At 46.1% G+C, this 26,698-nt stretch overlaps 1 protein-coding gene across 4 annotated transcripts in view; it reads right to left on the reverse strand.

The window, feature by feature from the left end:
* Nucleotides 1-26,698, reverse strand: part of ABTB3 (ankyrin repeat and BTB domain containing 3) — a 301,218-nt gene that overhangs the window by 112,677 nt on the left and 161,843 nt on the right. For all 4 annotated transcript variants that reach the window (XM_070507006.1, XM_044781106.2, XM_044781113.2 and 1 more), the window contains exon 2: nucleotides 8,370-8,519. In XM_070507006.1, the coding sequence (XP_070363107.1) occupies nucleotides 8,370-8,519 (150 nt within the window). The remainder of the gene's footprint in view (nucleotides 1-8,369; nucleotides 8,520-26,698) is intronic.

The raw sequence follows: 26,698 nt of genomic DNA on the forward strand, positions 1-26,698 counted from the left end.
ATTTGGGCTCCCCGATAACTTAGCCATCTCAACACTCACCACCCTCCAGGAGGAAGGCTCTGCTGCACACAGCATGGGAGAGCGGAGGGCAGGAAACAGAGAAAGGCTTCCATCGGGAAGACCGGGCAGCGATTCCGTTTCTAAAGAGCAGGCTGCACTGTGACCGCTGGAAGGAGAGCACAGGGGTGCTGCTGGATCCTTGGCCAAAGAATCAGAGACCCAGGGACCCCGAGAGCTGGGAGTGGCCTCCGAGCTGATGTGGCCTGTCCTCCCAGCAGTCCTCTCGGTAGCATCCAGCTACAACAGCAGTGCTAACAGCTGCCATTCACGGAGCTCCTGACGCTCTATTAGGTGTGTATGATATTATTTCCATTTTACACAGTGATCCACAACCAGGGTGATTTTTGCCTCCCAGGGGACATCTGGCAACACCTGGTGGCATTTTGGTTGTCACGTCCAAGGGGCTGCTACCATATCCAGAGATGCTGCTAAACATCCTGCAACGCACAGGACAGTCCCTACAACAAAGAATTGAGCCCAAGATGTCAATAATGCCGAGGTTGAGAAATCCTGTTTTACAGATAAGGAAACTGAGGCTCAAGGTCACAAGGTGACTAAGAGGCAGAGACAAAATTCCAACCTGGGCCTGTCTGCCTGTGCTCTTCCCCCGACCCTGACATGAATCTTTCTTTCAGAGACAGCCCAGTGCAGCCGTGGCCAGCTCCAAGTCTGTCTTGAGGCAACTGGGCATTGTGTGGCCAAGGTATTAACGAATGCTCCTCACCCTTGACCCAATAATTCCATTTCTGGGAATCCTTCCCAGTGTTAGAATCCAAAATGCAGGAAAATCTTCACGCACAAGGATTTTCACCCAAACCTTATTTGCAGGATCCGAAATTTGACAAAGAAACAAACGGTTAAAAATCAGAGCATGGTTAAATAAACTCTGGTACACCCACGTGATAAAATAATCAACTGAGGCAGTCATTAAAAATGTTTACTAGAACTGCACCGTCATGAAAAAAGATCCTCATGTTAAATGGCAAGTGGAAAAAAATGAAATTCAAAATTGCATACTGTGTGATTAGGATTATGTTATTAAAAAACTATGCGCTGAGTAAATACCAGGAAAAAAATACCAAAATGTTGACCAAGGATTTCTCTGTTTAGTGGGATTATGGGGGACATTCTCTTCCAACTTTGCTTAGTTTCTGAATTTTGAATTATGGCGTGTGCTGCTTGGTATTATGAGAATAATAAGCTTGCCGAGGTGGTGTGTTTACGTTCTTGTATCTTCTCTCTATGCAATGATCTACCAGAAGGGCAGGCTGGAGCTCACTCATCTTTCTATCTGTCTTTCTCGAAAGCTCCCATAAAAAAAACCCCTCAAAACAAGAAAAATCAAAAGGGAGTGTAGAAAGGAGAGGGCCCATGTTTTGGGCCCCTGTACTGCCCCTCCAGTTCCCCAGGATGCTGGGGAGCCTCTGGTCTTGGTTGGGCTAACCATCTCCTCTGAGCATCATTCAGCTCGCCCTTCCAGGTTCCCTGCTTCTGCTCTTGTTTTCTCACTTGGGAGTGCCCTTTCCCTCACTCTCCCTGCTTCTGAAGACCTCCCAGGCTGGGATCAAATGCCACTTCTTCCTGGCAGCCCTCCAGGATGCCCTCAGTTGGCATCAATCCTCCCTTCCCCCGTGTACCTGCCACACCTACTAATAAAGTCCAATGCGTTACTCGTTTAATTCTGTCGAGCTTCACAGTTAATTGGCCACATGTCTGCCTCCCCGACTGAGCCTCAGGGGCAGAGACCATTCCTCATTCCTTGTCCTGGTCCTGCAGGGGCAGTGTGGTGTGGTGGTCAGGAACATGCTCTCTGGACTCAGAGTGCCTGAGTCTGAGCCTCCAAGCTGCCACTAAGTAGCTGTGTGACCTTGGGTGAGTTACTTAACCTCTCTGTAAATGGGGATGGTTATGACCTAATGGATTTGTTGTGTGGATTAAACTGATAATACATAGAAAGTACCTAACATTGCTTTCTTCATTTGCAAAATGGAGATAATGATAGTACCTACCTCATAGTATTAAATGAAGTAATGCATCTAAATCACTGAAAGTACTCAGAAGAGGGCCGGGCATATTCTAAGTGCTTCAAAGTATTCAGCACTATTTCTTTTCCTTTGTATCGTGATCATCATCCTATCACCATCACCAGCACTATCACCACCATCACCATCATCATCACCACCATCATCATCTTCATCATCAACACCATCATTTCCATCTTCATCATCAACATCACCATCATCACCACCCCACCCACCGTCAGCACCGTCATCATCACTACCATGATCCTTTTCGTCATCATCACAATCATCATCGCCATCATCACCATCATTATGAGCCTCAACCCTGGACCAGAGGCCCCAGGGATGTCTGGAAGGGAGCTGGCCCTGGGAGATGGAACCGGCACAGGGATTCTGCAAGTAGTAGCTGCATTTCAAACTTCACTCTCTATCTGTGCTATCTGCCGCTTCACCTGTCAGCTTCATGAACCCCCCCAAGAAATCCACTTGTCACTAGCTGCCCCGAGTCCGGGCAACTGGAGTTTGGTTCCAGGAACCTACTTTGGAATCCACTGTCAGCCATTTGGGATTCACTGTCATGATGTTTCTCATATCTGTGTGCTGCAGGTACAATTTATTTACTTAATATTTTTCTTTAAATTGCCTTATTCTTTCATACAAATAAATTCATTTTAAAAGGAAACTTTATATCAGTGCCATAAATGGAAAACCAATATTTTCTTAGTACTCATAAAAAATTCATAGCAATTAAAAATAGAAAGCGTTTTGTGTATTACCTAAGATCATCTCCCATGCTGCCCTTTGGGAAATGCTGCTTGAACCTGCCAGACTCAGGCTATCAGTGCTGTTCTCATGGAGCCATCCTCCTGCATGCCAGACGCAATCGCCCCCAAACAAAGGGCCACACATTCCAACAGTGGGCTCCTTCTGCCACCACCTCTGCTTCCTTCCCTACTCCTTGTTTCATCCACAGCCAGCTACTGCTTAGTAGAGGACATTTCAAAACCTCCCACAATCCTGGGGGAGAAGTAGCATCACCTTTTCACAGATGGTAAAACTAGGGATCAGACTGATCAAGTCACTTGCCCTAGGCCACACAGCACAGATGAGGAAATCAAGGCATTCTCCAGCATCATAAACTGCTGTTTAACTTGCCTCACCAAAACCCCTCCTCTTGAGAAAGAAAGGAAGGAAGGAAGGAAGAAAGAAAAGACCACCTATAATCCAGGTCATTAGTACAGAGTGATGAGCGATTTGTTTGTAAGGAGGAAAGCTGGAGGAACAGGGATGGAACAACAGAAGACTGAACTCTGGATTCAGTGGGAAACTTACCACTCATTCATGCATTCCTCAAATATTTATTCAGTCCTACTGTGTGCCAGACCTTGTTCTAGGCACAGGGGATACAGTGATGCTCAAAAAACGTCTCAGCTCTCATGGGATTTATAATCTTGGTGGGGAGGACAGAAAATAAACAGGTAAATATATAGTATGTCAGGTGGTAATGAGTGCTATGAAGAAAATGAAAGCAGGAAAAGTGTATACGGGGGAGGGGGAGGGGTGAGTGGGTGGGGAGGTTACAGAGAGGAGGGCCTCTCTGAGGAGGTGACATTTTAGAGGAGGCCTGAATGAAGGAAGGGAGGAGACTTGTAAATATCAGCAGAGGAGTTTTTCAGGCAGAAGCAGCAGCAGGTGCAAAGGCCCTGTGGTTGGAAGCATGCATGGAGTATTCAAGAAATACCAAGAGGACAGTGACTACCTTGCCACCAGAGAGGGTGACAGGTGCACCCTGGGGGTTGGAGGCAGCAGGACTCTCTGAAAAGAGCCCATATGCATCTCAAACAAGGAGAGAGACCCCCTTGTCCAAGGAATAAGGGCTGGAGTTTTTTTCTGGTGACATTGAGGAGAGACAACCCAGAAACCCTTTTTACACACAGTTGTAAGTTAACGGCCACCGTTGTGATTGCCTTACTGAGTGGGAACAACAAGTTCACGGTTAAGTGTGAAAAGACAGCAGGAAGAGGCACTTCTCGAGGGAGCCCTAATTTTTTTTCCCTTTAAACAACATAGTTAATGACTGTCTGATGGGGATTTTATTGGATCTTGGGGGAAGCTGGGATGTCAGGTGGAAGAGCGGAGACCAGATCTGAGAGGACACAAATATGGGATTGGATGGGACCCACTGGGTTAAAATGGATGGAGTTGGTTTAAAAGTGAGAAAAATCCAAGGCCTGTGCTTTCCCCATGGCCTCAGTGTGGGGACCGGGGGTACCGATGCCCTCAGACCTACTCACTGGTTCTGGGAAGGAGACCCCGACCGCCCACCAGACTCTAAGTCAACTGTGAAGTTCAGTGCATCACCTTGCACATTTCCTAGGGCTCAGGGTCAAAGAACCACCAGCCTGCGACAGTTTGGGGTCCTTTGTGGTGTCCTGATTTAGCTTCTCATCCCAATATTTTAGACACACACAGGGTCAGTTCTAGGTCTCAGTTCAAAACTCAATTCAACAGAATAGTTAACATTCGACTGGAGTTTCATTAAGAGTTCCCCTCGCCTGTAGCGTTTTCTTCAGCTTTTGTTTCACAGACTAGTTCACTGTGGGTCATTCATTTATTCACTTGACATTCAACAGATGTTCCCCAAGCCGTGGGCGAAGCTGAATTGGACACAGCATAACAAAATGGAAAACAGAAAAACTGGTTTGAATTATGACTCTGCCGCTTACTAGCTGTGTGGCCTTGGGCAAAACATTTATCCTTCCAAATCTCAGTTTTCTTATCTGCGAAATGGGAATAGAAATGCCTCTAATGTATTGTAATCACTTGACACACAGTAGGTGTTCTAGAAACAGTGGATGTATTTTTATCCCAAGCCATAAGAGGCTGGACAAAGATAAGCGCTCTGGACATCCCGGCGGATCAAGGCAGTTCTGGATTTTAATACGATGTCTTGAGGATAGAGGTGGGGGTTACAGGAAGAAGTGTCAGCCCGCAGGGGTGGACCCCGCCCAGGTGCTGGCAAGGTTCTTGGTCACCTTTGTGAATTTCAGCATCTCCACTTTAGTTTCGAGGTCAGAATCCACACTGCACCCTACAGAGCAAACTGCAGCTCCTCGGCGCTAGAAGGAACACAGACCTGACCAACACTCTGACCTTCCGGAGGGGGCTCTCATTCCACCTGTCACGTGTGGAAACGTGTGCGGGGCTCCCCTCAGGGGGAGTGTAGTCTAGTGGTGAGGTGTGACCAGGATTCGGTCTCAAGCCTTCCGCTCTCAGGTGTGGCTGATCTTAGCCAAGTGGTTTAACAACTTCTCGCCTCCGTTCCCATATCAATGTGGATAGTAATGGTCACAGCGGAAAGGATTCATGTAAAGATATTTCATAGTTTCCTCTTTCAATAAACATCGGCTGCTGCTATGATGCTATGATTATTGTTAGCTCTTAAGAAGGCCACGGTCGGGGCTCCCCTGTCAAGCCTGGACAGCCTGATTCAAGGAGAGCAAGGATGTGTGGGAACAAACTCTCTCCATCTCCCGCTTCGTTTCTGGAATCCACAGGCAGAGTAACCTCTGAATATGAAGGACAGCTCTATGCATACAGACAGAGCAAGGCCGTATTGATTCAGACCACAGAGCCAGCCAGCTTAAATTACAGTCAGATCAGAAAAGAAGGCAATTTTATTACCTTCGCTCGCCCACGTGGCTTATCAACGGGTTTCCGGGCACACGTTCTAAGGGGCTGCCTTAATGAATGCACAAAACCCGTTTGTAATTAGCAGCATCTATTTGTGTGCCAACAATTCATATGTGAAAGTCAACATTCGACGACAATGACAGAGTTTAATTTACAGAGCAAATTGTCCTTAAAAACAATTTATGCGGCAAGTCGCTCCCGCAGGCTGCCTGCTCAGGTGAAGCGTGGCTTTGCTTAGCAAATCCCTTCTTCGAAGAGATGCCGGAAGGAAGCAGGGCCCCAGCCCAGGTGCCAGACGCCAGGAGGGCTCTGAAGATATTCCAGGACAAACCTTTGAGACCCCAGGGGAGAGCGGGGAGGGGGCCTCTTCCCAGGTTATGCCCAATCCTGTAGCCAGATTCTGTGCTTCCGGGCTCATGGGTGGGCCTTGGAAATTTTCAGAGTCCCAAACGATGTGGCATTTCTTCTCAGAGCAATGTTTCCCCAAGGGGGCTGCTTGGATTCTGTACATCTGAATCCCCAGGGAGCCGTTAAGATGCAGACATTTCCTTATCCCACTCCAATTATTGCAGATATCTCGAAATATCCTGCACGCACATCACTACCTCACTACAGTGGGGTCATCAGAGCTGCTGCTAAATCTTGTTGTCTAACGTGCTAGTAAAAAAGCACAGAATTACTATACCACAATTTAGATTAGAAATATTTCAATAATTGAATTTTAATACGATCAGTTTCCTTTGTAAACGTATGCACTTATTTTATGCATTTAAAAATATTCTGAGACAGGGTCCATGGGCTTCACCAGATTGCCAAAGGGGTCCACGGCACACAAAAGTTTAAGAACAAGCTACGACTGACCAGTAGTAGCTGGAAGACTCTACGACTAGAGGTGTCTTGTGGCTTCAGGGGTTTGAAGAGAATGGAAGCCCAATTTCCAAATTCAGAGATGGAGAAGAGAGGGAGTGGCTCTCCTGTGACCACCAAGGCCCACTTTATGGGGCCTCAATCAGCTACGGCTTCTCTTTCCAAGTAGGGTGCCACGTGCTAAGTGGAGGACGTCCATGCTGGGTGTACAGGGAATTCCTTTGGGAAGAGACACAAGTTGCCTTCTGGATCCTGAATCCTTTTATAGTTCAGGATTTTCTAGAATTTCACACAACTCATACTTTAACATAATCTAGGATCTCTGAGATCAATGCTCCAGGCCCATGAGGAACGAACACACAGCGAAGTCATCTGACAATCAGTCGGATCTTAAGTAAACATGGTTTTACTTTCCTCTGATTGGCCAGACTCAGAGAACTCAGCCCTGAATGAGGGGCACGCAGGCGAGGCAAGTCATTGTTCAAACTTGAGACACCCAACCTTCTTGACAATCCTTTCCTTCTCTCTACCTTTCTGCCCCTTTCTTTCTCTCTTTCTTCTTCTGTTCTCTCTCTTTCTCCCTCCTTTCCTCTCTCTCTCTTTCTTCATATTTCCTGAGGACCTACTATGTGCCAGGCAGTACTTTTGGTGCTGGGGTTCCATTAGTGAACACACCAAATATCTCTAGTCTCAGCTGGAATACATTCTGGTAGGGAGAAATCGACAATTGAAAAAAAAAATGAGTAAAATCTAGTGTGTCTAGGAAGGAACGGGGAGGGGAGTGATGGCTAATGGTTACTGACTGGGTTTCTGGTTGGTTCATGAAAATGTTCTAAAATGGATTGTGGTTATGGTGGCAAACCTCAGGAAATATACTAAAACCCATTGAACTGTACACTTTAAAGAGGTGAACTGCACATAAATAATATTTTAGTGAAGCTGTTATTAAAACCCAAAAATATATAGGGGGACAAGTGTCCTAAGGGTGCTATAATTTTAAATAGGGTGGTCAGGGAAAGTCTCATTGAGAAGGTAACGTTTGGCTGAGATTTGAAAGTAATGAGGGAGCAAGCCATGTGGCTGTCTGGAGGAAGAGTGGTCCAGGAAGAGGGAACAGTAAGTGCAAAGGTCCTGAGGTATGCCTGTGTGCGTTCAAGGAAGAACAAGGGGCCAGAGTGGCTGAGGTCAGTGGGCCTCAGGGGAGAGCAGAAGAAGAAACATCTGAGGGATACGGTGGGGGGCCTGGAAGCAATTCTGAGGACTTTGGCTTCTCCTATGGGTCAGATGGAGAGCCAGTGGAGGATTCTGAACGGATGGGGGTGATCTGTCATATGCTTTCAATGGATCCGATTGTGGAAATCAACAGTGGACGGCCGCCATCCTTACAGCATTTACTGTGTGCCAGGTACCATGGCAAATTCCTTTCCGGGCATTAGCTCACTGGATTCACCTCTAAGCTAGGTACTATTATTTTCTCTATTTTATATAAAAGGAAGCTGGGGCTCAGAGGAGGTTAGGACCATGGCATACATCAGTGGCAGAGCCAGGAAAGCTCCCAGGCCTGCCTGACTCCAGTGCCCTTGCCTTCCCCACAGCCATCACTGGCGTGGCTCTGTGCACACAGCAGGTGCTCAATGAAAGGTGTCACCTGGCCGGTTACAAAGCACTGCACTGAGGGCAGCGGGCGCCTTGGGCACAGAGAGGGCCTGAGAACCAGCATCCACTTACTCAGTTCCGCGATGCTGCCCACGCGGGTGGCCAGCAAGGATTGCTCGATGGTCCTCAACTCCGACTGGCTGAACATGGGCAGTTCTCCGGGCTTGCTGGACCGCTGCGGGTCTCTGTGAAGGTTCAGGCTGTCGGGCAGGCACAGCACTCCTGCAGTGGGTGGGGAGAGAGAAGGAAAGGAGAACAGATGGTTATTTTTCGATTAACCAAAGGAGGGGCGCAGAACCTAGCATAACCTCAAACCGCCCTGGGGTTGGTACTGCCAAGCCAGCGTGAGAACCACGGCCCTAGACCCCTTCTAGAAATGATGGCTATTTAACAAGGTTTCCCCGAGTCCTGACCGGCTGATTTTAACAAACATGGGGACACCGTCTGTACATACACAGGTCCAAAGGACACAAAATAGAAGCCTGTCCTCGGGCCTTCAAGGATTCTACTCTCAGAGATGCCTCATGAGAAGCCAGTGGTCACTGTGCCACTCTCCATCCCCGAGGCAGCTGCCATCCCTGAGCGCCCTGGAGGGAGTCTCTGCTGGCCGTCCCTCTGAGGGCTAGCTTCATTTGCCCAACCAGTTCAACTCTGGGTGGCTGGGCTGCTATCTGTAAGGCTCTGGCTTTCTCGGTGGAGCTCCACGTCAGGAGGGAGAAGAGTCCCCATGGGCTTTTGTAACTTGTATGGTGAATACCCATGGGAAATCCCTGGAATCCAATTGTTCTCTTCCATTCCTTTCCATCCCACCAACATTCAGCAAGAACCTGAGAGCTTGGCTTGGTAGGTCGTTCAGAAATATTCACTGCTCCCTGGACCACCCCGACCTCCACAGGCAGAGGATGCTTCTTTGCTCCTTCACTTTGGACTTGATTAGTTGACTGACTTTGGCCAAAGGTATGTTAACGGACCCAGTGGAACCAAAGGCCTGACAAGTGCCTGTGCAGTTGAACTGGCTCTCCTGTGTCTCTGCCACTTTCATGAGAAAAGCAGGCCCTGGCTAGCCTGCTGGTCCAAGGATGGTGAGAGACACATGGAGCAGATCCACTACCAGCCTGCAGCTCAGAGCTGCTCCACGAAAACAAATGCTAACTTGGCATGCCGTTGAGATAGCGGGGTTGTTTTTCACTCAGCATTATTATGGTGGTAACTAACAGATACACCTAGCAAGAGCCAATCACTGAGGATACAGGCAAGCAGGCTTTGTGCTGTGTTAGGGGCTGAGGATACAGTGGTGGACAGAATACACATACTCCCTGCCCTCAGTGGGCTCACAGTCTAACGGGAAAGAGACGAATTACACACACAACTACAAAGCCGTATGATACACGCTCTATGGCAGAAGATGAGGAATAAAGGGATGTCTTAGGAGGGACCTGAAGAACGAGCAGTTGTTAACAAGGAGGAAACACTTATTGAGTGCCTACTGTGTACCCAACCCTACTAGGCATTTTGAAGATGCTAAAGAAGCAGAAGACATACTCAAGTAGGTAGTTCAAGCCCACCCCTCACCCTGCTCAAACCACAAAAGTTCAGCGAACAAAGTTTCCTCTGTTGAAGACGGGCAGGTGAGAGGCGGCCCCTGTCACACACCTCTTCTGGCCTGTGCTGCCTAATTAGTGGCTGCAGCCACACTGAGCCAGTCACTTGTTCCTGACTGTTTCGTCTTCACACCTAGCAGGTGGATACAACGGTGAAGGCAACTGCAGTAGAAGTTTTCTGGATGAATAATGAATAAACGGATGAAGGATGCAAATGACCATTAGATTTTAGTGTTTCTAGAATCAGGAAACTGGTCAAATAAGTTTCTTTCTAAGATTGTTCTTTATCCACTGGGTTTCAAGATTTGTGACTGTGATTCGGAATAAGAATGTATTTTCTATCATGGCCCAGCACACATGCACACACCACGCCCACCACACACTTTTCATGTTTTCCATGAAAAAAAATTCATGGAAAATGATACTGATCCTTCCTATGTAGGATGCATTCTCAATTTTTTCTCTTTTCATTTCTCTTCTCTTCTATCTTATTAATAAAAATGTTGGTCTGTAGCACTAAAAGTGATTTCACAACCCACTAATGGGTCATGACAGGCAGTTTGAAGAACACTGTGGACTGTGCCAGCATGCCACTCAGCATTAATTGGACAACACAGATTCACCATTTACCGGACGCTCCCCAGTGCTGGGCTAGCCTCCGGCCGGGATGCACAGATGACTGAGAGACCAGCCCTGCCCTTCAGGAACCCTGAGCCTTTCAGGAAAGACAAAACCTTCAGAGAAATGCCTCTCCTGCAAGGCCAGCCTCCACCCTGTGCCCTTTCCCTTAACAGCCAAGTCCTCCTCCTGTTCACCCCAGGCAGGGAGGGACGCCCTGACTCATCCTTGCTTCTTCCTGTTTGCTCACCTGTGGAGACGTTTGGTTGGAGGCCAAGTCAAGTAGCCGTTGCCATGGCAAGGAAGGTTGGGCCAATCCCCTATCTGATGCCCCTGACGCCTCTGACTCTAATTCAGAGTGCTCACTGCAAATGGCACCAGATGATAGTGACTCAAAACACCGGGTGATGAGGCCCCCTGCTGGGGAAAAGGGGGTGGTGGTCAGGGGGCTTCACAGCAAAGGAGATGCCTGAGTGAGCCCTGAACGTCAGGGAGAATGAAGTTTTCTAATCAATAGTACAGATGAGCTTTACATGCACCCACAGGATTGCTTTTTTGGTGTCTGCATGATGCGCAGCAGGTTCTTATCCCGCACCTGCCTCTTAAAACGTTGCTTTACACGTTGGTTGAGGCACAAGCAAACAGCACATGGAGTCTGGAACCCACAGTTTCAGTCCTGGTTCTGCCACTTCCCTCCTATGTTTAACCTTGGGCAGGTCTCAGAGCCTCTCTGGACCTCAGTTTCTTCTTCTGTGAAACGGGGGTAAGAGTAATGGCCTTGTCTCCCTCCCAAGGTTGCTGGGAGTCGGGGATGAAATGAGATAACGTGTACCAAAGTATTTTGCCCGTGCTGAGCGAACAGTAGGTCCTCAACATATGTTAACTGCAAGGAAAATCAATTAATGTGTATAAACCCAGCTTTGGACCACTTTATGCCTCATCATAGGAATAAACAATTTCCCTTGGAATTATTCCTCCTTCCTTTAGAGAGTTATAAATTTAAATGTGAAAATATAATTATTCAAAGAAAGTTTGAAAGCTAGATTACTGAAATTTGGGAAATCTATAATTGATCTATTATGCAAAGATTATATACCAGGGTTTTCTTTTTTTTATTTCGTTTTGAGGATTCTATACGTGGTATACATATAAACTAGAGTTATTTATTTTTTTGTATAAAAATCAACTAGGTCAATAAGAAGGGCCCAGCATCATATTTTAGTGTCAGACACGGGCTTGAGTTTCGGACTTCTCATCAATTTCCATTACCGGAGCCAAGGACAGTCACAGCTTAGCGATTAGAGTCAAGTTCAAAGATGGAGGAACCAAGGTCCAAATACGACTTTGACTGGACATAAAGGAAATAATTTCCCTTGAGAGCAGGTGATCATAAGCCAGGGTCCCCGATGGGCTTGAAGGGGTCAGGGTCTCCCTGAAATTCTATTACTTTAGGGTGGGTTGTACATTTATCTAAGGAGGAATTTTATTTACATTTTCAAAGGGGTCTGTGGGTCTTTAAAAATGATGAACTAATGCCTTTGAGTGTCCACAATTCCAGCCATAAACAGGGCTCTCTGCTCTGGGACAGATCTGGCTGTAGATGGGACAGCGTGGGCCTGGCATAACCACGGGCCCCAATGCAGCCAAGCTGCAATCCTGCTGCAGCCTTGCATGCAACTTGGACGAAGAACTTCCCAGAGCCCCAGTCAGCTTCCACGTCTGCCAAGAGGGGTTAAAGTACCTACTTCATCGGTTTATTGTGGTGATTAAACAAGATAATATACTTAAAGCCTCTGGCCTCCATTAAGTGCCTGATAAATACCCCGTCCCCACAAATGTGCAGTTCTGTTTATTTAACGTCTGGATTCAAACAAGCCTGCAGATCATCTTTCCAAATTCTTGTGCGACTGGAGACAGACAACCTTCTGGTTAGGTCACTTAGAACATAAAATATGAGAACCGCTCCCCTGGGATAACCACATCTGGCATTCTGTGTCTGATGGGGGCGATCAGGGGTGTATTTCTGCCTCCTGATATGCCTACCTTCCTATATGCAAAGGACGGCCCCATAGCAAATATAATGCCCTGCCATCCTTTCCCTCATCTCAGCTTCTCTCTGTGTTCCGTTCTATTATTGGACCTGGATACTATTTACCCACCAAGAGAAAAGCAAATAAGACAGCCATCAGCACCCAGCCATTCTCCCCTCAGTGACAATGCTGATGATGGCAATGAAGGAGAGGAAAGAGACGACGTACATCTTGGCACCGTGGACACGGGCTTGGGTTCCGCCTTGTCTGTCTCTGGCTGCAAGAGGAGAACAGACACTCCAAGTCTGCCTGCCAAGCTAGTCCTTGTTTTCTGCTAAGCTATCCTCAGAATTTAAAGTGGAGGGTCCTGGCATCAGCCCCAGCTTTGAGAAATGGGAAGGAAGCAGCTGGGGTGCTGAAGACCAGCCCTTGAACAGGCACCAACAGACCCCGCTGGGTACAGGTTCCCACCCTGCCATCTCCCAGCTGTGTGGCACGGGGCTAATGACTTGGCTCCTCTGAGCCTCCGTTCCTCCCCCTGGAAAACGTTTGATACTATCTACCTCCTAGCGTGGCTGGGAGGCTGTAATGGGGAAATATATATGGACAACCTGGCACAAAAAAGGGGTGGATAAATGTTTGCTAATAATCCAAGTGACGTTCTTTGAAGCCAAAGATTTAGGAATTCAATAACACTCTGCCAGAAGGCTTTCTTTTACTGTTAAATTTATTAAGAACTAAGATGGGAAGTTATCAGATTTTTTTTTAATGTTTGCACAACCGGCTTGGAAACTCCATTTTATTTTAAGAGACTTGGTAGTGGGAAACAAATTCAGGGCTGGCTTGGTGAACCCATCCATCTGTGAGAGGCATGCCATACTCCAATTAGGATAAACCCAGACCATGGTTCATTATTTTTCCCCCCAGAATGAATTACATTCCAAGGGAAAGTTCTTAGGAAGTCTGAAGCCAAACCATCAAAAGAAATAAGAGGAAAGATGGAGAATTTTCAGAAATGGGTTCAATAACATGTCCAGAAGGGGAGCCTGAAGTATACAGGAGGAATAAGCGTGCTGACCTTAAAGCAACACGAAGATACTTAGGAATCTTCACTCAACCACAGACACTGAGCATCAACCCCAAAGGCAACAGGACACAGTTCTGCCTTCAGAGGCTCCTGGTTGGCTGGAGAGACAGACCCACCACCAACTGAAATACTGTGGGAGAGCAGAGCAGAGCAGAGCAGAGGTGTGCGTGGGGCCCTGGTGGGGAGCACAGCACGGGGAGCCCAAGTCAGTCCAGGAGCTTCGGGGAAGCTGCCCCGGGGAGCTCAACCCTGGAGCTGGGGCCTGGGGGAGCAGACAGCTTACAGCAGAGTTGAAAGAGCGTGGATTCTGGAGCCCCAGTGAATGCTCAGGTTAAATCGCCACTGTGCCACTTGCCGGCAATGTCACCTTAGGCATGTCATTTGGGCTCCCTGTACCTCAGTTTCCTTGCAAATAATATGGGAAAGGTCATAGTATCATCTTCCTGGGGCCATTGGAAGATCAAATGAGTTAATACATGTAAATCTTGGCCCCTATAAATAGCTCAATAAATGTTACTATGTATTAATTTTAATATTGTTATTATTAATTATTAGAGAAGGACATTCCAAGGAAGAACAAAGGCCCAGAGGCACGTCTCTGCATATAAAAGAGTGGCTGGAAAAGAGGGTGCAGAAGGTAGGAGGAGAGCTGGACCGGGAGGGAGAGGTGGGCCGTGGAGGGCACTGGGCCAAAAGGGTTTGTACTTGAAAACTAAACCCTTACTTTCCAGCTATTGTGTTTCTTTCTCTTCCCTCTCACAGCCAAAATTCTAGAAAGAGTGGTCAACACCCACTATCTCCATTTCTTCCTCTCCCTCACTATCTCTATACCTTGTTATCTTCATTTTTCCTGGGTGCGCAGCAAGTTCATGTTCACCCTTCAAGGCCCAACTCAAATGTCACTTTTGAGATCCCAAGCCCCAAAGAAGCTGCAGGCCCTGTTCTTAGGAAGCTCCTGGTCCAGAGAGGGAGATCTTGAGACAACAGGGGCACTGCATCCCTGTGTGCCTGCTGGGTGCTGAGGCAGAGAGAGGCAGGGACAAGGTAGGCTGGGTCACAAAGGAGGAAGTGGCCCAAGGTGACCCCACAGGCTGCCCTCCCCATCTGAGCCAGATGCTGCTCGCTTTCCCTTGCAGTCAGCTCAGGAGCAAGGGGATCTAATTAAAATCTGGGTTAGGGACTATGAGCCCACAGCAGCAGCGCTGCTGTTATTAAGGCATTGTCCATGGTACGAGGCACACAGAGAGGGTGCGGAGACGGCGTGGCTCTGCCACTGATAGCGCAGAGAAGAAGATCAGCTGTCACAGGACCTTGGGGAGGTAAAGGGCAAAACACTCTGTTCATTCACCTATTCAATGAGTATTAGACGAGCACCCACGAGGTGCCAGGTGCAGCTCTAGGTACTGGGGATCCAGTAGCAAAATACTGGAAATCTTTGCCGTCTTGGTGTTCCAGATCCATAAGCAGAATATGTAGCTGTTGGGTGGTAAGTGCCACAGAGAAAAACAGAGCAGGACAGGAGGATGGGGAGTGCTGGGTGGGGTAGTGGGGTCACACTGAGAGGGGGACATTCAAAGAGAGACTTGAAGGAAGTGAGCATGTGAGCCAGACTGATATCTTGGGGGAAGAGGCCAGCAGAGGGGACAGTCAGGTAAAGACCCTGAGGAGGGGGGTGGGCTTGTCTGGTTGGAGGAAGGACAGAGAAAGGGAGGGGAAAGCAACAGGTGATGAGGCCATGGGAGTGGTGAGGGCAGACTGAGTGGAGCCTCATGGGCGACTCTCGACTTTGGCTTTTAGTCTGAGCGAGATGGAGGGTTCTGAGTAGAAGAGGGATGTGATCTGACCCTTTTGGAGGGTCACTTGAGTGGTGGGTGGAGAACAGACTGCAGGGAGTGGCCAAGGCAGAACCAGAGCAGTGATGGCGGAGGTGGGACAAAAGTGATTCTCGAGACCAAGTGAAGATAAAGCCAGTGGACTTGCTAATTGAGTGCAGGGTGTAAGAAAAAGAGAGAAATCAAGAACCACTCCAAAGTTTTTGACCTATACAATTGAAAGGATGGATTCACCATTTACTGATGTGGGGGAATTCTACAAGAGGGTTGGGTTTGGGGAAAAGATCAAGAATTCTGTTTTGGTCACGTTCAACTTGAGATCTCTTGGACAGCCAAGTGGAGGTGCTGAGCAGGCTTCCCTACTCTCTCTTCCTACCCGCCATGAGGCAAAGCCTCATCATGCAAGCCCCATGGTGGTTGATGCCTCCTTCCCCTCTTTCCTCTTCCTTGTCATGAGGGAGTGCTGTTAAATATTCTTATAAGATTGCTGGTTACTTCCATCACCCTCCGTCCTCTCCCAGGGTTCTGCGTTTATTGCATTATCCGTGCAACATCCCCCATAGAGTCCTGAGCTACATCCATCTCGTAGGGACTTAAGAAGAGAGAGAGAGAGAGAGTCATTTCCCCATTTTCCTCATCTCTGCAGTGAGGAGTGCCTGGGGCACTACGGGGCTGGTGAGCATCTGCTTTGGTCCCTGACTCGCAAGGGGTCCAGGGTTTCATTTCAGAACTTCCAGCAGTGGAATGGTATTTTAGACCTCCAGCTAGGACTTGAGTAGCTGTGGAAATGTCAGCAGTTGGTCAGGCTTTGGAGATCATCTGGCTCCCAGGACCATGGACTGTGGCCTTTTGGAAGTTCTCTGAAAAGCATGTCCCTTGCTCCCTCTATAGCAGTGATACTCATGGGCATGGTGTCATGTGGTGGTGATAAAACTCAGCCTGGGATGTGACTGACAGGGAAGTTGTGTGTCAGAGTGTTTCAAGTTAAAAAATAGTCTTTGACATTTCAATTAGCACACGGCAACAGGCCGGGTCAAATAATAAGGAGACAGCCTTTTGGACCATGGAGACTCTCTTGCTCTTTATCAAGGTGGCCACGCAACTTCCTCTTGAGTACTTGCAATTCAAATTCATTAATCACTTCATACATCCAACCATCCATTTATCCACCCATTCAAATTCCATTTATATAATGCATCATCCTTTAATTAATAAAAGGGTAATTAATTAATTAAACAAGACATACTATGTGCTAAACATTGTGCTGAGCAAGGACGACATAGCAGGAAACAAAACAAAGTAGCCGCTCTCATGGAGCTTAACTTCCATTCATCTATCAACTCATCCATCCAGCTACCCTTCCTTCTTCCATTCATCCACCCCTGCCTCCCTCTCTCCTTCCCCCTCTCCCTCCATCCACCTACCTATCCTTTTATCCATCCATCCATCCATCCATCCACCCACCCACTCTGTATAATGTGCCAGACTGAGATTACAGTGAAAAGTAAGAAACAGACCCAGTCTTTATGAAATTCATTACCTAGTGGGGTAAATACACATGCTCATGAGTGTCACAGGTGCTATAAGAGAAGTCCACACATGCTACACTGGTGGCACAGATAAAAATTGTGTATTATACCCGGATGGTGTGTCAGGAAAGTCTTCAGAGATGAGCTGACCCAGGATCAGTATTGAAAGATGAGCTGATGTTCCTTAGTTGAACTGGATGGGAGGTGGGGGAGAGGAGGATATAGGAATGAGCAAACTAGAGGGAGCAGCAAAAGCCAAGGCACGGAGGCAAGACAACTCCTGGTGCCTTGTAGGGATTGTAATAAGTTGGAGCATCGAGTTGAAGAGAATCACAATGCAGTTGTGACTAGAGAGGTGGGCAGGGGCTGGATCAGGGAAGGGCTTGAGTGCCTTGCTGAGGGGCTTGTACATCATGGGAGGAGAAAATTCTGGTGCTTCGTTACTTGCCACCATGAGGTCAGGATTCACTGCTGGCATGCTGGCCAGAATGACCATCAAACACCCAGAGATGCCCACACTCAATGGGAGACACAACAGAGGAAGAGAATAGCACTCTCTTAGGCTGCCTGCAGACCCAGACCAACGCATCGTCCCATATCATCCTCTGCCTTTCGGATCACCTCGACTTAGAATGCTGACTGTGGGTCTTTTCTGGCTCAGCGGATATTTCAAACTTGACCTCTGGCTTCCCTTGAATCTCAACAGTCACCTGATTCTTCTCTATCCCTCTCTGAGCCTCAAGATCCGAACTGGCCGTCGGGGTGTGGCTGAGCTGGACACCTGGCTGGATCCCCTGCCCCCTCAGCACTCTCCTGACTGCTTCCAGCCCAGACTGTCCCTCTGCTTCCATATCAACATGTCGAGATAATGTGGTGAGTCAAAAGTTGGCCTCTGCGTATTCTATGTCTCCTCTTCACCACTCCAGTCCCATCTTGGACATTCATTTAAAAAATGTAAGCAACTTTTGAAGAGATATATGCACCCCTATGTTCATTGCAATATTATTTCTAATAGCCAAGATATGGAAGCAACCTAAGTGTTCACTGATAAAAGAATGGACAAAGAAGATGTGGTGTATATAATGGACTATTACTCAGCCATGAAAAAGAATAAAATCTTGCTATTTGTGACGACGTGGATGGACCTAGAGGGTATTATGCTAAGTGAAATGTCAGACAGAGAAGGACAAATACCATATGATCTCACTTATACGTGGAATATAAAAAACAAAACAAACAAAACAAAACAGAAACAGAATCAGAGAGAGAGAATAAACTCGTGATTACCAAAGGCGGGAGGGGTTGGGGGGTGGGAAAAATAGGTGAAAGGGATTAAGAGGTAAAAACTTACATTTAAAATATAAACATCATGGGGATGTAACGTACAGCCTAGGGAATATAGTCAATAATATTGTGATATCTTTGTATGGTGATAAATGGTGACTAGATTTATTGTGGTGATCATTTAATAATCCATATAAATATCGAATCACTATGATGTACCCCTGAAACTAATAGGATATTATATGTCAATTATACTTCAATTTAAAAAAACCCAACTGAACAAAAAATGTAAGCTACTTTCAAAACATTCATTATAAAGTTATATATGCCATTTCAAAAACTTCAACAGTGAGAAAGGTAAGCAAAATAACTTTTTGGGATTTTGATTGGGGTTGAATTGAATCTATAAATAAAGTTGGGAAGAACTGACATTTTGACAATATTTTCTTTCTATCCATGAACATGGACTATCTCTCCATCTCTTTAGATCTTCTTTGATTTCATTCATCAGAGTTTTCTAGTTTTCCTCATATAGATCTTGTACATATTTTGTTAGATTTATACATATTTCACTTTGGGGGGTGCTACTGCAAATGGTACTGTGTCTTTAATTTCAAATTCTACTTTTTCATTGATGGTATATAAGAAAGTAGTTGACTTTTGTATATTAACCTTGTATTTGGGATCTTGCTATTACTGCTTAATACTTTCAGGAGTTTTTTGTCAGTTCTTTTGAATTTTCTACATAGACAATTGTGTTACCTGCAAACAAAGAGAGTTTTACTTCTTCCTTCCCAATCTGTACACCTTGTATTTCCTTTCCTTGTCTCATTGCATTAGGTAGGATTTCCAGTATGATGCTGAAAATCAGTGGTGAGAAGGAACATCCTTACCTTCCTCCTGATCTTGGTAGGACAGCTTTGAGCTTTTCACCATTAAGCATGATGTTAGCTGTAGATTTTTTTGTAGATATTCTTTATCAAGCTGAGGAAATTCCCTCTTTCCTAGTTTACTGAGAGTTTTTATCATGAATGGATGCTGGATTTTGTCAAATGATTTTCTGCATCTATTGATATGGCTCTGTGATTTTTCTCCTTTAGCCTGTTGATGTGATGGATTACATTAATTGATTTTGAATATTGAACCAGCCTTGCATACTTGGGATAAATCCCACTTGGCATGGTGTATAATTCTTTTTTTTTTGATGAGGAAGATCAGCCCTGAGCTAACATCTGTTGCCAATCTTCCTCTTTTTGCTTAAGGAAGATTATTCCCGAGCTAACAGCTATACCAATCTTCCTCAATTTTTTATGTGGGATGCCGCCACAGCATGGCTTGATGAGCAGTGAGTAGGTCCATGCCCACAATCCGAACCCATGAACCCTAGGCCACTGAAGCAGAGCACACAAACTTAACCACTATGTCACTGGGCCGGCCCCTACAATTCTTTTTATACATTATTGGATTTGATTTGCTAATATTTTGTTGAAGGTTTTGCATTTATGCTCACAAGAGATATTTGTCTATAGTTTTCTTTTCTTGTACAGTCATATGTTGCTTAACAATGGGATATGTTCTGAGAAATGCGTTATTTCATTGTTGTGTGAACATGATAGAGTGTACTTACACAAACCTAGATGGTATAGCGTACTACACACCTAGGCTATATGATACTAATCTTATGGGACCCCCATTGTACCTGTGGTCTTTCATTGACTGAAACATTGTTATGCAGTGCATGACTGTAATATCTTTGTCTGGTTGTATGCTGGACTCACAGAATGAGTTAGGAAGTAGTCTCTCTGCTTCTATCATCTGAAAGAGATTGTGAAGAACTGGTATAACTTCTTCCTTAAATGTTTGGTAGAATTCATCAGTGAACCCATCTGGGCTTGGTGCATTCTGTTCTGGAAGGTTATTAATTGTTCATTCAATTTCTTTAATAGATACAGACTTATTCAGATTGTCTATTTCTTCTTGTGTGAGTCTTGGTAGATTGGGTCTTTCAAGGAACTGGTCCATTTCATCTAGCTTATCAAATTTGTGGGCATAGAGTAGTTGTATTCATTCATTTTTCTTTTAATGTTCAGGGATCTGCAGTGATGTCCCCTCTAATTTCTGATATTAGTAATTTCTCTTTTTTTCTTAGTTAGCCTGGCTAGAGGCTTATCAGTTTTATTGATCTTTTCAAAGAACAAGCTTTCAGCTTCATTGCTTTTTCTCTATTGATTTCTTGTTTTTAATTTCATTGATCTCTGCTCTAATTCTTATTAATTCTTTTCTTTTGCTTACTTTGGATTTAATTTGCTCTTATTTTTCTAGTTTCCTAATGCAAAAGCCTACATTAATGATTTTACATCTTCCTTCTTTTCTAATATACAGATTCACGGCTATAAATTTCCCTCCAAGCACCACTTTTGCTGCATCCCACAAATTTTGATAAGTCGTGTTCTCCTTTTCATTTAGTTCAAAATATTTTAAAATTTTTTCTTGAGATTATTCTTTGATCCATGTGTTATTTAGAAGTGTGTTGTTTAGCCTACAAGTATTTGAGATGTTCCAGCTATTTTTCTGTTATTGATTTCTAGTTTAATTCCACTGTGGGATGAGAACAGATATTTTATGATTTCTATTCTTTTAAATTTGTCAAGGTGTGTTTCACAGCCCAGAATGTGGCCTATCATGGTGAATGTTCCATGTGAGCTTGAGAAGAATGTGTGTTCTGTGGCAGGATGAAGTAGTCTATAGATGTCCATCATATCTAACTGATTGATGGTGCTGTCGAGTTCAACTATGACCTTACTGATTTTCTCCCTGCTGGATTTGTCCATTTCTGATACAGGGGTGTTAAAGTCTCCAACTATAACAGTGACTTTTATCTATTTCTCCTTGCAGTTCTATCAGTTTTTGCCTTTTCTTTTTAAAAGGTATGTTGAGGTGCTTTTTTTTTGCTGAAGAAGATTCACCCTGAACTAACATCTGTTGCTAATCTTCCTCTTTTTGTTTTTTTTTTTCATGTGGGCCGCCACCACAGCACGGCTGCCAACAGACGAGTGGTTTAGGTCTGTGCCCGGTATCTGAACCCAGGCTGCTGAAGTGGAGCGTGTCAAACTTAACCACTACGCCACCAGGGCTGGCCTGTATTGAGGCTATTTTTAGCTGTTTCTTTCCCAGATTAATTTTAATTCTGAATCGTTATCTGAATACGGTTCAACTACTGAAGTTGATCACACTAGAATGGGAAGGAAGGAGATGATGGGCAATAGGGTTGGTAAGTAGGTGTAGATCCATTTAGGAAATCCTCTGGATCCATTATTTGAATATACATCATTCGCCCTGAAACAAATTTTGCCACACCATTCCCTGTGGCCAACTTCCCAGTTCAACTCCCCAGTTCTACTGTGTCTCACTGAGAATTGCTTAGTAAACACAAGTTGAATTAATGAATGAGTCCTGGGTAGAGTTCTTGATGGAAAAGACAGATCAGCAAGTTTTAAAGAAAGGGGTTAATAATACACTAGTACCCCACTGGGGATTTCTCCCTGTTAGAGAAATAAAAAGGGGCTGAAAAACGGATTTCAACCAGCTGTCGGAGTATTTTATGCCAGGGACAAATATTCACAGATTTGTCATCCCTGGGATGTCTAGAAACCATTTCCAGGTGATTGTGAGGGTCCCCTCTCCAGTGGAAGCCCATGTACTTGGCAAACTTCCAACCGGAAATCTCTTTCCAGTGGAACTTCTGCAGAGTAAGAGCATGAGGATCATTTATACGCATAACGAAGGCCCCTAAGGCCTGTAAGATCCTGAATCATCCAAGAAAGATTAAATCACGCTCAACCATGCTTTAGTGTTAAGTGTATTTAACTGTATTTTAAGTCTTCAAAGACTGATTATCTTTAATTACACAGCCTAGCGACTATAGACTTATCACTTATTTGATATGATATAGCGAGGAACTATTCACTAAGATGTTTAATAAGTTGAAATACCCTATGGCTGACCACACGGAATGATAGAGGGGTGTGTGTGTGTCTGTGTGTGTCTGTATGTCTACAGGCAAGGAGAAGATTAGGCCAACATTTTGAGAGCTGGCTAAATGCTGCTGTTAACGGAGTGGAGATGCTAATGGCACATCAAAGCATAAATCTGCCATTTGCAGCCATGCCTGCGTATGCCGATACAAATAACTAATAGGGCTTTCACAATCCAACAAAAATACAAAGATTACTAAATTGGCTTTTAAAAACATTAGAATCCCATTAGGCCAAATTCAGCAGCTGATTACAGAGCAAAATAAACCACAAGAGGACTCCGAATTCTCATTTGTTGCTGCTGTTAAATGGTACTGCACCTTCGACAAGGCCGTGGGCCCTGAGGAAGCGAGCACACAGCCCTTGCAGGCGAAAAGGGGCCCTATCCAGCTATACATCTGGACAAGGATGCTTCTGGGGGATGCTTCCTCCTAGCACCTGTTCTGCGAGTTCCACCAAGGGATCCATGAAGCAGCCCAGATACAGCCAGCGCTTCTCAATTTTTTTTATTATGGCCCCCTTCCCCCAAGAAGTCTTTTTGGACATTTTCTTCCCTCCTCGTCTCCTACCTCCACTATTCATCATGGCTTTTATTTTCTGTATTCTGGTGCTTTGCTGACCCTGGTGGGTCTGCCCCTCCCGGGGTTAGCCAGTTCCTAGAGACAGCAAACAACTGGCCAGTGAGTGTGCTTTTCAAACGCAAACCGACCAATCCAGACCCACGCTCACAACCGCCTTCTTAATCAGGCTCAGCTCCAGGCCACCATCCTCCTGCCCTAATTGCCCAGGGGCAGGTACCAGACAACCTGGGCCCCAGAGCCCAGTGAGATCTCTGGGGCAGGGCCCGGGCACGGGTATTTTTCCAGCATCTGCTGGGTGATTCTAATGTGCATCCAGGTTGAGAAGCTCTGAGCTACTCCGGTGCACAGCTGGGGCGCCACCACCTTCCTCACCAGGCCTGGCCCCCACACACCACATTTACTTCTACAGACGAGAAGAATCATGGGAAAAGACTCAGGGCCCCACGGTACTTCAGCGCTCCTGAAAGCTCTGTCTCATCTGATGGCTGGAATTTGGTATCTAAGGGTAGACATGTGCTGGGCCATTGTCATAGCCACTGGTAGCAGGGTGAATGGTGGCCCTTAAAAGACGTGTCTCCTAACCCAAGAACACCCGGGAGGCGACCTTATTTGTTAAGAGTCTTGCAGATGTAATTAAGGATCTCGAGATGAGATCATCCTGGATTTGGGGGGCACCTAAATCCAATGACATATGTCCTTATAAGAGAAGGGCAGAGGGAGATCTCAGACCCAGAGACACATAGAGGCAAAGGCCAAGGCCACGTGAAGATGGAGACAGAGATGGAAGTGCTGCATCTACAAGCGAAGGATCAGCAGCCACCAGAAGCTAGGAGAGGGGCAGGGCTCAGCGTCACCCCTGGAGCCTCCGGGAGGAACTAACCCTGCCAACTCCTTGATTTCAGACTTCTGGCCTCCAGAACTATGAGAGGACATATTTCTGTTGATTTAAACCACCCAGTTTGTGGCAATTTGTTACGGCAGCCTAGGACTAACTGATTTCTCTATGATTTTAGATGTCTTTCACTGCCTAGAGCAAAGCCTTGAGCTCATGACCACCTCTCTACTTCAGCAAACTTCAACGGCTCCCCACTGCCTAGAGGATAAGATCGAAACTTCTTAACTGGGCATTTACACACCTCTGTGACCTTTGCCTAAACTAGCTGTCCAATCGAATTTCATACCACTCCCAAAGTGACAGAGCCACTCGCTTTCCTTGATGTGAGTCCCCACCTCCGTGCCTCTGCTCACACGGTTCCTCCCATCAAGCATGCCCTTCCCTCGGCTTTCTATAGGGAGCGATGCCACCTTTCTTCAAGGCACAACTCAAAGGCCACTTCCTTCAGCAAGCTGCCCCAGATTTCCCCAAACGACTGGGACTCTCTCTTGCTCCCACAGCAGGGTGACTTATAGAACTTCCACATCCATTCAGCAGGTGGCAAGATAATAATAATACTAATGAAAAACAATAGTGAAGATTTTACATGGCACTTACTGGGAGCCAGGCACTATTCCAAGCGTTTGACGCATATTAACTATTTTAATCCTTACAACCCCTCTGCAGTTGGTATTATCATTGTTGTTATTAGTTTCAGATGACAAAACTGAGGCACATGCACGCACACCACACACACACTTTCTCTCCCTTCCTCTCTGTACACGTGTACACACACATTCACAGTTGCCCACCCATCCATTTATTGTGTGTGTGTATAATCAAGTACCTTCTAGCATAAAGATTTGTACCACGGAGAAAAAGGACACACTTCTTGCCCAGAAGGAGTTTCTTGGCAGGTGTGAATATCCATTTTGAAAATTTGTGTTCTATCATTCAGAACCACGAGTCATGAAATCATAGACCTTGAAAGCTGGGACGGCTTAGACAGCACTCAATCCAGCTTCCCCCTGGGCAGCACAAATATTTTCTGAGCGCCTACTATAAGCTGGACCTTGGGCAGGAGATGGTGAAGCCACAGTCACTCGGTCACTCGTTATGAGAGTTTACAGCTAAACTCTTTATTGGAGAGATGAGAAAAGAAAGGTTTAACCAGAGAGGTTAAGCTATTCCCCTGAGGTCACACTAACTGGCTTAATCCCATTTCTGCATACTGGAAAGCCACTTCCGGTTCTAGTCATGAATTAACCAGTTTTGAAAGAATCAGAACACTATCCTATATTCCTAACACGGTGCTGGGCAAAATAATGGTCCCCTAAGAGGTCCACATCCTAATCCCCTGACCCTGGGAATATGTTACCTCGCAATGGCAGAAGGAATGAAGGGAGCAAATGGAATTAAGGTTGCTAATCAGCTGACTGGAAGATTAGATTACCCTGGATTATCCAGTGGGACCAATGTAATCACAAGGGTCCTTTAAATGGATCCATCCCAGGGATGATGAGAGTCAGTGGCAGAACGATGCATGCAGTGTGAGAAAGACTCGACCAGCCATAACTGGTGTTGACGATAGAAGGGGCCATGAGCCACGGCATGTGGGTAGCCTCTGGAAACTGGAAAAGGCCAGGAAAGGGATTGTCTCCCAGAGTCTCTGGAAATGAACCCAGCCCAGCTGACCTCTTCATTTTTGCTCAGTGAGACTCATTTTAGACTCTGACCCACTCAGCTCGTGGTCATTTGTTATAGTGGCCAGAGGAGACCAGGACCCCCTATAAGCAGACTGAGCCTCACAAAGCTCCTCAGGGTGCTGGGCCTGATGGTGTTGTTCTGAAATGAACCTCGCCTGCCTTCCAGAAGTCCAGCCATCTAATTTCACTTTAAAATTCAGCATCTCTTTTCGGTCAGGTCACCCCTCTCCGTCTTTGCCTTTTTCCCCTCTGGGTAAATTCCAGTACTCAATGCAGACAGAGATGACTAAAGAACGCCCTTCATAACTTTCTTTCTCAGTTCTTTCAGACACTTCTCTCTCTGCTTCCAGATCACTGTCTCTGGCATTTTACTTTCAGGGGTGCTCTTGGCATTCATTCCTAGCGGCCCATGAAGAAGTGGCCTTGTGGGCCAGTGTTGCTCTCCCCGCGGCCCCCAGCTTCCTCCCACGGCTCAGTTTCTGTTTGGAGACTGTCTTCTGTGTTGGGGATGTGTTTCAGATTCAAGGCCCTCCTGACTCGATTGGAAAGGGGAGGTGCGCGTGGAGCGGGGCCAGGCTCCAGGTGCTGGTGTGAGGAGGAGGCATCACTCCTGTCCACTGGGGTCCAGCTGAGGTGGGAATGAGCCACTTCCAGGAGAAGGAAGGGTGCATCCACCATCTTAGCGGAGGGACATGGGTGGCAAATGGCTTCTCTGGGGACTCAGAGAATCAGAGCATCGATTTTCTGACACTGAAAAGCTGTCTCTCCTGGAAATGTGAGTGATTTGAGAGAAATGCTTCGTCATCCATCATTCAACAAAATATTCACTGAAAACCTTCTTAGTGTCAGATTCTGTGCAGGGCGTATAGATGATGATGATGACGATGATGACGGGATGATGCCGATGATGCTGCTGCTGATGGTGCTGATGGTGGTGGTGATGATGATGACGGTCATGATGGTCATGATGGGAGCTAACACCCACTATATATCAGGCACTGTTCTAAGTACTTGCCATATACTCACACGTTTTACATCTTCAGGTGGTGGGTGTGAAATACTTGCTGAATTAAAGAATTAATCAATAGAGGATGACTTGGTCCCTACAACCCTAAGCTCCCAACTAGGGGCAAAGGGTAGGTAGAGCAGAACGATGGGAGGGGGGAAGAGAAATAGACACAATAATGCGATACAAGAAGACAGAGCAGCAGTTAGGTGTATGGGC

Source organism: Equus asinus, chromosome 4, assembly GCF_041296235.1.
Source record: "Equus asinus isolate D_3611 breed Donkey chromosome 4, EquAss-T2T_v2, whole genome shotgun sequence".
Lineage (NCBI taxonomy): Eukaryota > Metazoa > Chordata > Mammalia > Perissodactyla > Equidae > Equus > Equus asinus.